Below are 16,411 nucleotides of genomic sequence, written 5' to 3' on the forward strand. Positions count from 1 at the left end.
GCCTGCGATCGGACGCTGAGGTTGCTTTGTTTCTTCTCGATAGGTGAGTAACACCGTGTCTGCGCCGCAACAGCTAAATTCTGTCTAGTACACTGGACGCGACAAAGCGACCGTTGAAAATCATTTGAAATTTGTGTCAATACGTCATGAATAGAACGCAGCAGCAGTTTTCTGTCGGGGATTTGTCGTGTCGTCCCGCGCCGCATCCAGTGTAGACCATAGATATGTACATATCTATATGTACATATCTATGGTGTAGACAGCATCACTGATTATAATGAGTTCCATAGTATTTTGTCGCGCCGCGCCACTCGCGTCCGGTGTAGACACGGCATAACATTGGTTTTACTTTGTTTCACAGAACTAATTGTTGCCTGGGTTGCGTACGTATGTGTGGGGCGGAGCTATCAAAATAGGGGCGAGACCCTTTTGCGGTAGGGGCGTGTTTGTTTTGGTGATTTCAAATGTCAGCATTGGCTTCCAGAAATCGCTTACCCCACCTTTAATTATGAACACACAAGTGCAAACAGTTTTACCGTTTACTGCACGTTGTTATTCTTCTCGTTATTTCCCTATAGCGGCTAATGAACCGGAAGTCTCACCCATAGGCTTGCTTCCGCGTTGAAGAAAAAGGTGGATAAAGAAAAGAGGAACGATGGGAGATGTCGTTTTAAGTATGGAGTTCACGAATCATGTTCACGGATGAAGTAATGAATTATTTTTTATTACCTGTACCTTCCACAGTTATTCAAACAGTGAATAAATTATGCAGAGAAAGCGAGCAAAGAACATTTACGTTGTCAAAGGTCATGACTGACTTCAGTCTAGCACGAGTTTAAGCACTCTCAAAAAAACTTCAATCAGTAAAGCCATCTATAAATTAAATTTTATTAATTAAAAAGCATGTCTAATTAAAATCATGAAACTTATACATTTTCACATCAATTTTTTTTAAAGTTTAACAAAAATTACATGTTTAGGGCCCTATGAAATGTTTTATTTTTTCTCACCATATTATTTATATTTTTTATTGTTAATAATTTGTGTTTTTCTTAAAGTAGCCTTGTGATTTTTTTTATTTTTTATTTTTTTATTTACATTTTTCTGGTTATCAAATGAAGGCATAAAACATTAATTTAATTTATCATTTATCTTTTAATTATTGAAAATTAAGCAAACGAGATTTTTTGGCAAACAAAGGGGATTTACTATTAAAATTAAAACAAACAAGAAATGTTTTGTGTGATTATTCCTTAAAAAATAATGTTTGTTTCATTTTAGTAGTAGTAGTAGTATTAGTAGTAGTAGGCAATGGACATTCTACTGGAAAATAGTTATAGGCACAATGTCTTCAAATCAAACCGGACTTTTATTTTGACGGGTTGCCGTGAATACCTTTACAGTTCTGTGTATGTGATATGACGCTAGTTTTACTCTCATCAAACGCTAAAATGCTCATGAAGTGACTCTCAGAGCAGTTCTGGAGATGTTGTTCATGTGTTTACGTCCTCATTTAGTGAGACGGCAGATGCTGAAATCACCGCGAGTGTCAGGCACGCTTCAGTGTGTGTAGTAAATGAAACCGCGCGTCTGCGCCATTCATTAACATAGACACTCAGAACATGCAGGATTCATATTTAAATCGACTTTTGCGGCTTAATGTTTACAGATACTGGCTTAATATTTACAGATACTAGTCCATATCGTGATTTGATTTAAGTGTAATGACCTACTTTTGATTAATTCATTCAAAATTTGACAAATTCCGTGACATTCCGCGTTAAACTGAATTCTATTTTTATGACTGGATAAAGACTACACTGTAATTTTCCCGCTATTCATGCGGCCACTTGCCTGTTGTGAACATAAAATATCTTGCATACCACCACTGGTGAACGAGCCAGTGTAATGCAAATATATCTGAAAGGTCTTGCGAGGATATAGTCACGTATATAGTCACACATCGGATCTCGCGAGATCTTGTGCCACGAGATCTCGTCACACCCCTAGTAAGTACACAACTGCATGAAATATATCACACTGTGCAAGTGGTGTTTGGATATTTTATGACAAAAATCTTACATATTGTGCCTTTAAGTCTTTGTGGAAGCGTTTTAAGCTATGAGCAAAACCAGACAGCTACAAGGTAAAATACAATATAAACTTTGATTTGATTTGATGGTTCGGTACGTGCCTCGGTTTTGACGTCAAGGTTCGGTATGGTTTCGCTACAGCAAGGGGAAAAAAAACATAAAATTGCTTTTTTTTTTTTTTTTTAATTAAACAGTGATTTACTGAACAAATTGCTCTTTCTTTAAATAAATTCAATTATAATTAACATTTTCTTAGGGATAAAAATCTACCTCGGCTTATGCTGTAAACTATAGGGAGCCTTTTTACATTAATATAAGGTTACAGTTAACATAAAAAAACATAACATAAAAGTTAACAACAAAGCCCAAACTTAAATTTAATTACCATTTATTTTTAAATATAATAATCAACAGCAGTTTGAACTGAGGCGTTTATACAGCGATCTGTCACACCAAATCCAAGAGCATCAAAACGGCATTTATTGCTTGAATTTCCTGAAAAAAAGGACATAATTTGAAAGACGAAACTTTGTTTCTTATCAAAAGTAACAATATATAAAACTGGAAGTTTCCAACGAAGTTCCACTCGTGCAGTGGTTAAAACAATTCTGTATTTGTTCAGTACACATGCGTACCGAAACGAAAGACTCATACCGAAAATTTTCGGTACGAATACCTGTACCGTTACGCCCCTAATATATATATAAATAATTATAAATATATATATATATTTTTTTTTTACTTTGTGGCACTATGATGTGATCTCTCTTCTGAGTCAGCTCTATTTCTTGACAATAACCTTACGTTCTCACCTCACAGCATCTTGTTTTTAAATAACAAGTTAGACAAGCGATCCATTGTTTGCATGGACAAGCCTGCCTTTAAATACCTTTGCTCGAGGTTATCAGCTGCCATTGCTCTGGTCTTGGATATGTTGCAAGACTGGATCTAATTTGTCAGTCGAACAAGTTCCCCAACATGCTGTTTCCTTAGGTGCAAAGATCTTGTTTAAAATAGTCTTTGGTCAGTATTTTGACTCTGTGGCATTATAGAGGATGAGATGAGATGCCTGTCGCTGCTATTGTGTGGATATTAAAGAGCACACACACTCTTTGTACATGTTCGTGTGGCCTGAAGCTGCAAGACAGCACTCGACTTTTTTGTCACTTTTGAACTTCTTGACCTTTATGAGACTGTATAACTCTTCAGCAGTTATGTATGCATGTGTACGTGGGTCTGCTTGTGAAAGATAGCATTACAACAACTTGGAGAGCAATTTAGTCTCCCAAATTGTGTCAGTGGGATTTTGGGCTAAATGCATTTCCTCTTAAATGGACCCATTATGGTTGATGCTTATCTGCTTTTCCTGTGCAAGTAAATTGTAGGGAGAAGTACAGAATGTCTCTAAATCAGTGTCATCATTTGCTGTCTCGTGGGCAGCGTGCTGACATATAACGCTTCGGGCGTCCCGAGTTCGAGTCCTAGCTTTGTGGAGCCCTACATTTTTTTTTTTTCTCTCAATAAATTTTTTATAATTTATTTAAAAAAAAATCTTACTGACCCCAGACACTTTTGAATGGGTGTGTGTGTGTGTGTGTGCCACAACATAACACACAAAGGAAGTTTGGAGAAAGAATCAGCAACAGAAACAGTGCTGCTTGTTTTTTCTTTAATGTGCAGGTTTTACACTTCTGCAAAATGGATATGATGTATTTGTAAGCAACAGATCTTTTTAATAAGATTTTTTTTTTCTTCTAATTACAGTGCCTCTGGAGCAAGTGTGGTTGCCATTGATAATAAAATAGAACAAGCAATGGTAAGTTTTTCATTTTGTGTATTTATATACTCTTTATTTTCTATTTATTATTTTATATATACATATCTTTTTAATTTTAAAATTTAAATAACACAGCCGTGCATCCCAGCCCTGCAAAAAAAGTAAAAAGATTTTTCAAATTAAATATATGTATCAGCTTTAATGCCTAAAGCTTTAATGTCAAGTTTCAACAATTTTAATGACAGAATTCAAAATGTATAATGTACAATCTGCAAAATATTGGAAAAATGTTCAAATACTCAATATCGAAGAACATTTTTAAAAAGCATTTTTTTCACAAAATCTGTAATATTCTGTTGTAGAACCCACAAATGTAGCAGAAATGATCTGGATCATGTTTGTATTTTCACTGGCCATAATTCTAACATTAAATTCAGGATGAGGCATGAAATAATGTCTTCAGAATCATTCATACCTCTGAAAATCTGCTGAGAATTGAACAAATCCTTATAATCTGGCTCAGCGGAAGATGGGAATTATGTATTTGTGGCAGTGTTTCTATTGATCAAGGGATAATACAAGACGACTTCACCTTAAAAACGGCTGTTGTCAGCGAAAATGCTACAAAATGCATATTTTGAGAAAAACATGACATGCTGGAGGAAAACAGGTGCTAGGTTTAAAACCAGCATCTCAAAGTTAGTAAGAAACCAGTTTTGGATTTTATTCAGCAGAATCATGCACGGCAGTGTACACTCTTAAAAATAAAGGTGCTTCACGATGCCATAGATGAACCTTTTTTTTTTGTCTAAATTAGTGGTCGACCGATATTGGTTTTTTGACAGCCGATGCCGATATCTTGGAAAGCAGGGTGGCCGATATAAAGCCGATATAGATGTATTTATTTTAATTAATATTTAAGAAATTTGAAATCATTTGAAAATGGATTAAAAAATACATTTGTAAAATAAACATACTTATGCTTTAGATGACAAAGTATTTTTCACAAATAAATAAATATTTAATAAAAATATAATTAAAAAGGAAGTAAACTGTAACCAACAGAGCACTCAGTATTCTGGGAAGTTTGTGTGCATTGGATAAAATCGTGAATCGAATCGAATCGAATCGTGAAATCAAAATCGTGAATCGAATCGATTCGTGAGTTGAGTGAATCGTTACATCCCTAGACAGAACTGTTAACGACGACAGCGAACAAGAGGCCGCTGTCGCGGTCAGCACCGTCAAAATACAAGTCCCGCCTCAAACGCATCTGCCAAACAGAAAAACTTATCGGCCGATGCCGATATTTGAAAAATGTCAAATATCGGCCGATATATCGGTCGACCACTAGTCTAAATGGTTCTATAAAGAACCTTTAACATCTGAAGAACCTTTCAGTTTCACAAAAGGTGTTCTTTGTGGCGAAAGAAGGTTCTTCAGATTCTAAAAAGGTGAGAAAGAGATGGTTCTTTAAAGAACCTTTGACTGAATGGTTCTTCTATGGCATCGCTGTGAAGAACCTTTTAAGCACCTTTATTTTTAAGAGTGTAATAGTTCAAACAAATGAGCTAGGCAAATGTTGGTTCTGATGTACCGTTTTCTGAAATGATGTCATGTTTTGGCACCGTGATGCAGGATTTAGTGAAAAGCCATCTGATGTATGCTGTGCGGGAGGAGGTGGAGGTGTTGAAGGAGCATATCAAGGAGCTCTACGAGAGGAACTCTGTGCTGGAGCGAGAGAACGCAGTGCTCAAGTCTCTAGCCAACAACGATCAGCTCTCTCAGCTCACCGTCCAATCCAGCTCCAGCGCTCCCGTCCCGGGCCAAGCCCAGCCTCAGCCTTCCCTTCAGCTGGACTCCAACCAGAGCGCAGACACCCTGCCACGACAGCCGCAGCCCAGCGTCACCTCCGCCTGAAGCCTGTGCGTCACCGCAGCAGCAGAAACCCATCTCGCTCCCTCGGACCACAGTCGCCCCTTCGCCCCGCCCCGGACCAGCTGGACAAATTGTGAAGAGAGTTATTTTTTTAATAAAGAGAATCCAGCCATGAAAGAGGTGTATTTTTTAGCATTGCAGTTTTCAAAGCGAGAAGTCTATTTTCAGAGCCACCGTACTTCGTGTGATTTCGATTCACCCGTCAATTCAATTGTACTCTTTGTTATTTATTATAGGGCTGCTATTTTCCCAGAGGAACAATGTCACAGAACCCTTCGATCCGACAGCGAGCGGCAGTCTTACAGTATCGATCATCAGTGCAAGCGTAAACAGTGACCGAGTAGCAGTGGGTAGAGTTTAAACACTAACAGCGGCGTTTCTCTGTGGATTAAGAATGTGAACCTGGTGTGAATGTACATTGTGTATAGTGTAAAGATAAAAAGAGCGTGACAAGTTTGTACAGGTTTGTGGGCGAAGATCTAAACTGAATCCTCAATGGTCTACCCTGATGAAGAAAGCTTGTAGGATGTTGGAAAAAGAAGTCAGTTGCCATATTGCCCTGATGTCTCGTAGGTTTTTGGGGTCGGGAAGGGGATTGAAAAGACAAAAAAACTGTGAAGTTGTTCAACCTACTTTGTAACCAAAGATTCGAAGCTGTGTCTTTCATAACTTATGCTGTGACATGGTACAAACATGCTCCTTTTTCTTTTTAAAGAGTTTTATATTTATTTTGTACACTTTTCCTCCATTAAATACAGCCTAAAACACCAGCTGTTTTCATATGATCCAGCTACATATTCAAAAGCTAAATTTAGATACAAATGAGTAAGATTTAATAAGCGTAGTTATGTATAAAGTAGTGAAAAAAAGCAAATTTTAAGATTGGTTCTTACAAACAATTCATGCAACAATATTTAATGTTATATATTGATTTTATATTTAGAATTTTATAGACATTTTTTCTCCACCCCATTTATAGTTTCAACAACTAAATTTAGATGCAAATGAGTAATATTTCACCTGTATTACACTATTTAATTGTATTGTAGTATTTGTCCCCAGTTAAGTACTTTTACTAAATAGAAAGGAACCACTATTAAAATTTTAAATAATAATTAGTTTTAAATGATGCAATGAATTTACTCCAAGTACAGAAAACTAAATTTTGTTTTACGATTACAAATACATTTAACAATGTTTTATTAATTTTATATTTAGAAATGTATACATTGTTCCTGTACCCCATTTATAGTGTCAAAAACTAAATTTTGATGCACTATTTAATTGCATTGTAGTTGTATTTTCCCCCATTACCTACCTAAATGAACCACTATTAAAACTTCAAATGTGACCCTGGAGCACAAAAGCAGTCTTAAGTCGCTGGGGTATATTTGTAGCAATAGCCAAAAATACATTGTATGGGTCAAAATTAGCGATTTTTCTTTTATGCCAAAAAATCATTAGGATATTAAATAAAGATCATGTTCCATTTAGATATTTTGTAAATTTCCTACTGTAAATATATCAAAACTTAATTTTTGTTAATTTTATATTTAGAAATGTATACATTGTTCCTGTACCCCATTTATAGTGTCAAAAACTAAATTTTGATGCACTATTTAATTGCATTGTAGTTGCATTTTCCCCCATTACCTACCTAAATGAACCACTATTAAAACTTCAAATGTGACCCTGGAGCACAAAAGCAGTCTTAAATCGCTGGGGTATAGGACAACTTTAAAGGTGATTTTCTCAATATTTAGATTTTTGTGCCCCCTCAGATTCCAGATTTTCAAATAGTTGTAACTCAGCCAAATATTGTCCTATCCTAACAAACTATACATCAATGGAAAGCTTATTTATTCTTAAGCTTATTTATTAAATCTCAAAATTGAGATTGACCCCTTATGACTGGTTTTGTGGAACAGGGTAACAAATAATTAGTTATAAATGTTGCATGAATAAACCCATGCAAAGGCTCTTACAAAGAATGCATTTAAAGTGTCATTAATATATATTAATTTGTCATTAATCGGAATGTGGTTATCAAAAACGAGACACGTTTCACAATGTTTTTTTAATTTGAAATAATATAAAACATCTTAAAACAGTCTTTTTTGCTCTACAAAAAGAATGTTCTGTTTCATACATCTGCTTTGTGAAAACCCAAGTCTATCCAGAAATGTTTCAAGTCATAGAGCTGCAACTTCTTTATGCATAAATATATAAAAAAACAACAGGATGCCATCACATACCAAGGGCAGCTCAGGAGACGACAACGTAACTGAAACTCAGGGACGACAGTTAATACTTGCTTTGTGAGGACAGCATGGCAGCTTTTTAGAAAAATAAACTAAAAAACAAAAAAATCAGTCACTTCCCCAACGTCTCCTTCTCCAGAGAACCGGCATATCCACATTCTGATGAAGTCTCCTCTATTAGGGCTAATCACTTTGAGTCATGAACAGCGTTAGTTCAGCTGTTTGCCTGTTCTGTCCTGTAGGATTGTTGTTGATCACACAGGAACAGAGGGTTCAGCTCTAGGCCACAGTGACGAAGCGGCCTCCTTTGCTGCTCTGCTGTGCTGCCGCCACACGCTGGTCCTTCAGGAGGCGGAACCGCTCGTTGAGGGTCATTTCAGTCTGATAGAGAAAAGAACAACAATGAAGACGGCCATTAGGCTTGCCGCGATAGACGGTGTTGACGGTGATACCGGTGTTAAGCCGCAACCCCGGTTGCGTCACTTGCCCACCGCGGCACCGACCCCCACCGTCGTTTTGATTTTTTATAGTAATAAAAATCATTTAGTTCAGTAAAAGAACAAACACTACAATTAAAAACTGAACGCGGCTGCTCAATGCAGCGTGCCGAACGACAGTCGCATCACAGATCAGATTTCATTTCTCCAGTGAGGAGAGTGAGTGGAGCTGACTGACAAGAAGAGTGAGGTGAGACAGACAAGACGATCGCGGATGATTTAGTTTCGAAACGAGATGCAAAAGCGCCTGTTTGGCAATATTTTGGATTTTGAAAAGCCTGTTGACTTTTGCCTTTTATCTAAGGTGATTTTTGGAAGGTTTTTTTAAACATTCGTTTCTTATTTAATTGGTTTAATTGTTTGCTGATTTTTACTTTATTTAAACTTTGTGTCATTTATTTTATTTGACATCAAGGTGTATGCCGTGCCTCCAAGCTTTCTTACTCGTTTTGCTAATAAACGTCCTACGTTTCTTATTTATTTGGTTATATATATATTCCGCTTTTACAAGCTATTTAAAAGCGAAGGAAAGCGAGGAAAAGAGGGAACGCCCCCGCCCCGCCCCCACGGTGATACCGGTATTACCGGTGTTGTCACACGTCGATTAACCGGTGGGAAAATTTCCTCACCGTCACAACCCTAACGGCCATCAGGTTCACCACCACTGAGGTAAATGCGTTTCTAGCGGCTGATCTGGAACAGATTGGTTTTTTTCTTCAAACAGGAAAGCAAAACACAGGCTGAAGTTCAGTACTGGAAGAGTTCATATTTGAAGTGCATGTAAATGTAGTCAAAAATTTACATTTGTTTTTTGGATAAAAAAATAAATAAATCATGACGGTGATTCAAATGAATTGTTGGACAAATCAGATATTGGTTCATTTTTTGGAAGTAATGCACCAAAATTTCACCAACCACAAATTTTCTGTATAAAATGAATTTTCCGTTTCAGACAAAAACAAATAAATAAATAATTAAAAGAAACCGTTGCATTTAATTGGCATTTCTCCAATGGCGCACTTTTTTCAGTATCTATTTTATGCTTAATTTTATAATTAATAATTACAACAGTTGAAATCATAATTGAAAACAGTTGTGCTGCTTTATATTTTTGGGGAAACCATGACACATTTTGTTTTCAGGATTCTTTGACGAATAGAAAGCTCCAAAGAAACAAACATTTTGCAACATTACAAACTGTCACTTTAATTTTCCGTTTCAGACAAAAATAAATAAATAAATAATTAAAAGAAACCGTTACATTTAATTGGCATTTCTCCAATGGCGCACTTTTTTCAGTATCTATTTTATGCTTAATTTTATCATTCATAATTACAACAGCTGAAATCATAATTGAAAACAGTTGTGCTGCTTTATATTTTTGGGGAAACCATGACACATTTTGTTTTCAGGATTCTTTGACGAATAGAAAGCTCCAAAGAAACAAACATTTTGCAACATTACAAACTGTCACTTTAGATCAATTTAATGCATCTTTGCGGAATAAATGTATTAACCTTTTTAACTCTAACGCCAATAGTAGTGTATCGGTTTCCACACAAATATTAAGTAGCACCATTATTTTCAACATTGATAATAATGAGATGTTTCTTGAGCAGCAAATCTTTATATTAGACTGATTTCTGAAGGGTCATGTGACACCGAAGACTGGAGTATTGATGCTGAAAATTCAGCATTTAAATTACATTTAAAAAAATAGTAGTTTTAAATAGTTAAAATATGTCACAATATTACTGTGTATACTGTTTGTAATGCAGCCTTGATAAGACACTTCTTTCATAAACATTAAAAATTGTAATTACAGTACTGATTATAAGTGTTGATTATTAAATAATTTGATAAACTTTATTTTTCGTGACAGTTTTAGGCTACATTAAATCTTTAATTTTGGTTTCTGCGTTTTGGTAAAAAACAAACAATACATCAGTAATTTTATTGACTGAATTATGCAAAACAAATGCATTCTTGCATGTCAATTTAAGATAACATTATTTTACAGCGTCCTCGTTACATGTACTTACTATAGTAATAACAATAAATTATATATAATCACATGCAACCAACCGTAATCTAACCTTGTAGTAAGTACAAGACAGTTCATTCATATTACTCACTACTTAAATGTATAATTACACTGTAACAAGGACATCTTAAAATTTACTATAAACATATTTCATTGACTCAATGATAAATACGATTGATATTTGTGACCGTGGAGCACAAAAGCAGTCTTAAGTCGCTGGGGTATATCTGTAGCAATAGCCAACAATACATTGTATGGGTCAAAATTATACATTTTTCTTTTATGGCAAAAATCATTCAGATATTAAGTAAAGATTATGTTCCATGAAGATATTTAGTAAATTTCCTACCATAAATATATCAAAACTTAATTTTTGATTAGTAATATGCATTGCTAAGAACTTCATTTGGTCAACTTTAAAGGCGAATTTCCTCAATATTTTGATTTTTTTTTTTTTGCTCCCTCAGATTCCAGATTTTCAAATAATGCATCTCGGCCAAATAGTGTCCTATCCTAACAAACCATACATCAATGGAAAGCTTATTTATTCAGCTTTCAGATGATGTATAAATCTCAATTTTTTTAAAAATTGACCCTTATGACTGGTTTTGTGCTCCAGGGTCACATTTGTCCTACCTGTTTCCCAACACTGTTGATATCAAACTGCAGGGCGACACCTTTAGGAGGTTTCCTCTCCGGCTCCTCTTGAGGAGGTGAGGAGCGTGCTGGAGTCACGGGGTGCAGGGACCAGGACTGAGCCGGCCTGTGCGGAGCAAAACCAAACATCATTACTTCGGTGTTCCCAGACTCACATTCACAACATGCTCTCAAAGGTTGAACCTGCCAAACTAACAAGACAAGACGGAAACAAATGGATGGGAAATATGTGTGGCTTGTTAGTGAGAACATGCATCTTATCTGAACATCTTTATGAGTACCATTAGAAATACAAAACAAACACCAATTACAAATCCAAATATCTGAATGGCAACTATTGTATGTCTTATGAAATTGTGCATCTGGGTCTAATCAAACGTAATCATACTCAGGCTGTGTTCTAGCTGTGGGGTTGTCTATTGACACAGTGAGGATGCCACTGTTGTTTGTAGGAGTGCGCCACCTGGTGGAGAAGAGAGGACAAATCAGTAAGAGTTAACAGGAACAGCTTACAGTGCATCTACACTACTTTTCCAACATCTGCATTCATTTCTTAAAAACAAAACAAAAAACAGTACAACAGTAATGTTGTAGTATCACAACTTTTATATTAGAATATATTTTAAAATGCAATCTATTCCTGTGATCAAAGCTGAGTTTTCAGTCTTCAGTGTCACATTTTGTTTCAGGATTGACTAATAGAAAGTTTAAAAGAACACCATTTATTTGAAATCGAAATCTTTTGTAACATTGTAAATGTCTTTACTGACAGTTTTTATCAATTCAATGCAACCTTGCTGAATAAAAGTATTTTAAAAAAGTATATAAAAAAAAAACTGAATGACCCCAAACTTTTGAACAGTGGTGTAGTAGTTTGAATCAGAAAAACAGAAAAAAAAAAAAATAATAAAATTGAAGAATGTTTACTTACGAGCGCGTTCTCTGTGTGGGTTGAGCAGACTTTGTCTTCTGAACTTGTGCATGAACCTATTAAAAAAAAAATAATAATAATAATAATAGTAAAGTACTAATAGACAGGAAGCCAAATCAGTGCTCTTATATTTTAATTGGCTTATCTTTAAATTCATAATGCATTTTAAATACATTTTCATATGAACACAATCACTGATTGAAAACATAAAACCATTCTTGCTTTATTCTGGACTAACATTTAAAGAGACTTTGATTCAGTGAGTTTACTCGGCAAAGAATTGATTTGAAATAAATAGCCTATGGTTTGATTCTTTTTTGCGATTCATTAAAATGGTTCACAAGAGTAGTACACAAACCAGTAACAGATTAATGCCAATTCTAGTGATGAAAGGACCTGTTTCTAATTTAAATGTCACACTTTTCACTATAACAAGAGCCAATCGCTTTGAACACTGTCATTGTGTACGGTACACAGTCATTTCTATAAATACTACAGAGCAACCATATTCTTAAAAAGTAGTTTTTAAACACTTTAAGCATGTATGCTAACTACATTACATATTTAAGTGAAACAAATGGCTCCTTAAAATGTGAAGAGGGTGTCACATGATCAGCACCCATGCATGCAGCTTTCTTACTTTGAGTCCTCTTCTGAAGAGGAAGGTGGCCTGTCGTGCTTCTCTCTGTGTTTGCTGAGCAGTCGGAGCATTCCTGTAGAGAACAGATGATAAAACAAAAGGCAATCATTTTCACATTGAAACAACTTGGAAACAATAGAAATAAATTAGTGCTGTCAAACGATTAATCGCGATTAATCGCATCCAAAATAAAAGTTTTTGTTTACAAAATACATCTGTGTGTACTGTGTATATTTATTATGTACAATTATGTATGTATATATATATATATTTATTTATTTATTATGTATATAAAAGCACACGCATACAGTATATATTTTGAAAATATTTACATGTATTCTTAAAAAGTAGTTTTTAAACACTTTAAGCATGTATGCTAACTACATTACATATTTAAGTGAAACAAATGGCTCCTTAAAATGTGAAGAGGGTGTCACATGATCAGCACCCATGCATGCAGCTTTCTTACTTTGAGTCCTCTTCTGAAGAGGAAGGTGGCCTGTCGTGCTTCTCTCTGTGTTTGCTGAGCAGTCGGAGCATTCCTGTAGAGAACAGATGATAAAACAAAAGGCAATCATTTTCACATTGAAACAACTTGGAAACAATAGAAATAAATTAGTGCTGTCAAACGATTAATCGCGATTAATCGCATCCAAAATAAAAGTTTTTGTTTACAAAATACATCTGTGTGTACTGTGTATATTTATTATGTACAATTATGTATGTATATATATATATATTTATTTATTTATTATGTATATAAAAGCACACGCATACAGTATATATTTTGAAAATATTTACATATTTACAAAATATATTTATTATATAAACAACATCTTTTTTTCTTAAATATATACATGCATGTGTTTGCATTTATATATACACATAATAAATATACACAGTACACACACATATATTATGTGAACAAAAACGTTTATTTTGGATGCGATTAATCACGATTAATCGTTTGACGGCACTAAAATAAATAAATCTTAATTTCAATTGGTTAAGTCCCACCCTAATTTCTAACTTTAATTCTCCCGCTTCACTGAGTTACAAATCTTACATTGACATTTTTCCTGTAATATATTTGCTTCATGTATATTTCTTTTTTTTTTTTTAAAGAAATTAATACTTTTAAAGATGCATTAAATTGATCAAAAGTGGCATTTATAATATTACAAAATATTTATATTTCAAATAAATGCTGTACTTTTTAACTTTCTATTTATCAAAGATCACTGGACAAAAAAAGTATCACAGTTTCCACAAAAATAATACAATAATAATACATGTTTCTTGAGCAGCAAAGCAGCATATTAGACTGATTTCTGACGGATCATGTGACACAGAAGACTAGAGAAATGATGCTGAAAATTCAGCTTCGCGTTACAAGAATAAGTTATATTTTAAAATATATTAAAACAATTATTTTAAATTGTAACTTTTAAAAAATATCACCATTTTAATGCATTTCAAGGCTGTATTTATTTTGAAATGCTTAATTTAACAACCCCAAACTTGAATGGTAGAACACAATATTCTGAATTCTGCCTAAAAAGATCCATCTTGGTCTCATATGACCATAAAATCTCATCTGAAAACTGAGGTCCTTTTGGCAAATTTATGCTTTGATGTGGACTTGAGTTGTGGCTTCTCCTGCACCATGTTTTTCATGTGTACTTTCACAAGGTACTGCACATGCAACAACTCTTAACTCAGATATTAAACGAAAAAAAAATTTATCTTACCATTTTCTGTGAAGGTGAAAAGGTCTGTAAGAAACTGAGCCCTGAGGTTTCTGAGAGTCCATCTGTCTGTTTGGTCTCCTCTGGATCTGCATCTGTCGCCGCTGGACAAACGGCAGAGATCTCTGAGAGAAGTGAACGCACGTATAAAAAGTTACACCTGAATTCATTCACACATGTATGACAAAAAACAAAAACAAAAAAACACACCTTTTAAGCTCAAACTCTGACCATGCACAAACTAATTATCATAATCCCCCTTCAGTACATTAGTGTCCACACCTGGTTGACAGCAGCACTGTTGGGCATCTGTCGGTTCTTAGCAGGTCTGTTCTGGACTGGGCGGTTGAGCGGACTGATCCCTTTAAACAGGACGGCATTTTTTCTCGCAGCTAAACCAGTGATAACCCCCTGCCCACGACGCCTGGCCACCGTGGGAGGAAGCTTGCGGTTTCCAGAGAAGCGTTTGTTCACAACACCTCCTACAGATGGCCAAAACAAAACCAGATGCAGAAAATTGTCAGACATGGCTGATTTGCATACAATAAAAACACTGAAATTATTCTAAAACTGAATTTATTGTTATATTGCAAGCTGTTGGTGAATCTTTTAAATGTTAAAACATGCTTAGAGAAATAAAATAAATTCTCAATAAAAAATTCACGTGACAATAACAAAAAAGAAGAAAACATCAAATTCTGACCTCTTTTAGATGGCACTCCAGCTCTTGGCCCAGTTTTCTTCCCCTGAGTGAAGCGGCCTTTCACCGGGAGTCTGCGCTTTGACGTCTGGGCCTGGAATTGTTTCTGCTTCTTATTCAGCCGGATAATATCATCTGTAAAATATGAATGCAATAAATTTGATCAAATTAAACGATACAGGTCACATCACACAAACTGTAGGGTTGCTCAATTGAACACTAAATAAAACATTAGGCACATCAAACAAAAAACTATTAGGATAAATGAACTTGAATTCAATAAAACTGTCATAAAATAGGCTTTGAATACATATTAATTAACATTCTGTTTAAATAAATAACCCTGAGGAAATAAGTGATACTCGGGAAATGCGGTCAAACACAGTCAAGATATATCTTTAAACGCGTTTACCAATCAATAAAACACCGATAATGGTGATGATATATATTATATTACGATACAAAGAGATTGCTGCAATGTTAACACTGATAAATCACATGTAAAATGTCACAATGCTAATCAGCTGCACACACGGCTAGTTTTATCTGTGGCATTACCTAAAGACATGTCAACCTTATCGAGTTCCTCTGTACTTCCACCGCCGACCGATTTATAACTAGATTTACTCATTCTGCAGTTCGCGCTATGACAGAAATTAAGACGTAAACAACACACTGCCTACACGATCCAACAACGCTTCTTCTTCTTCTTCTTCTTCTTCTTCTGATGTTTTTTTTTTGGCGGTTTTGGCAAACCAACTTAAAGGTGCATTACCGCCACCTACTGATATGGAGTGTGGAGTGAACAGATTTGGTAGAGAGAAGGATATACAGGTGCATCTCAATAAATTAGAATGTCGTGGAAAAGTTCATTTATTTCAGTAATTCAACTCAAATTGTGAAACTCGTGTATTAAATAAAATCAATGCACACAGACTGAAGTAGTTTAAGTCTTTCTTTGCCATATCTTTCTTACTTCAATTGATATTATTCTCTTGATTTCAGATTTGCTAATGGCTATATTAATTTCACTGTGAGTGCTTCAGAGCCATCTTAGCCAAGCAGTCCACTTCCTCATTTCCCTCCACCCCAGTATGAGCCGGTACCCATAGGAAGTATACCATT

At 35.1% G+C, this 16,411-nt stretch overlaps 2 protein-coding genes across 4 annotated transcripts in view; one reads left to right on the top strand and one right to left on the bottom strand.

Moving 5' to 3' along the window:
* The window catches only part of LOC107727513 (TSC22 domain family protein 2-like), a 25,562-nt gene extending 19,095 nt beyond the window's left edge, over positions 1-6,467 (top strand). For 2 of the 3 annotated variants that reach the window (XM_016537386.1, XM_016537388.1), the window contains 2 exons: positions 3,858-3,909; positions 5,509-6,467. In XM_016537386.1, the coding sequence (XP_016392872.1) occupies positions 3,858-3,909; positions 5,509-5,790 (334 nt within the window). In that variant the 3' untranslated portion in view covers positions 5,791-6,467. The remainder of the gene's footprint in view (positions 1-3,857; positions 3,910-5,508) is intronic. The other variant, XR_001638368.1, reaches the window with a different exon arrangement.
* A 1,448-nt stretch (positions 6,468-7,915) lies between these two features.
* On the bottom strand, positions 7,916-16,036 carry LOC107727486 (UAP56-interacting factor). Its single transcript, XM_016537358.1, has 10 exons — positions 15,845-16,036; positions 15,290-15,421; positions 14,869-15,068; positions 14,590-14,711; positions 13,287-13,380; positions 12,839-12,931; positions 12,199-12,254; positions 11,656-11,730; positions 11,247-11,373; positions 7,916-8,450 (listed from the first exon to the last, which is right to left on the bottom strand). Exons 1-10 carry the CDS (start codon positions 15,915-15,917, stop codon positions 8,349-8,351), a joined length of 1,074 nt encoding a protein of 357 aa, XP_016392844.1. The 5' UTR covers positions 15,918-16,036; the 3' UTR covers positions 7,916-8,348.
* Between the last annotated feature and the right edge of the window lie 375 nt (positions 16,037-16,411).

This window comes from Sinocyclocheilus rhinocerous, unplaced genomic scaffold (assembly GCF_001515625.1).
Source record: "Sinocyclocheilus rhinocerous isolate Xijiao unplaced genomic scaffold, SAMN03320098_v1.1 scaffold306, whole genome shotgun sequence".
Classification (NCBI taxonomy): Eukaryota; Metazoa; Chordata; class Actinopteri; order Cypriniformes; family Cyprinidae; genus Sinocyclocheilus; species Sinocyclocheilus rhinocerous.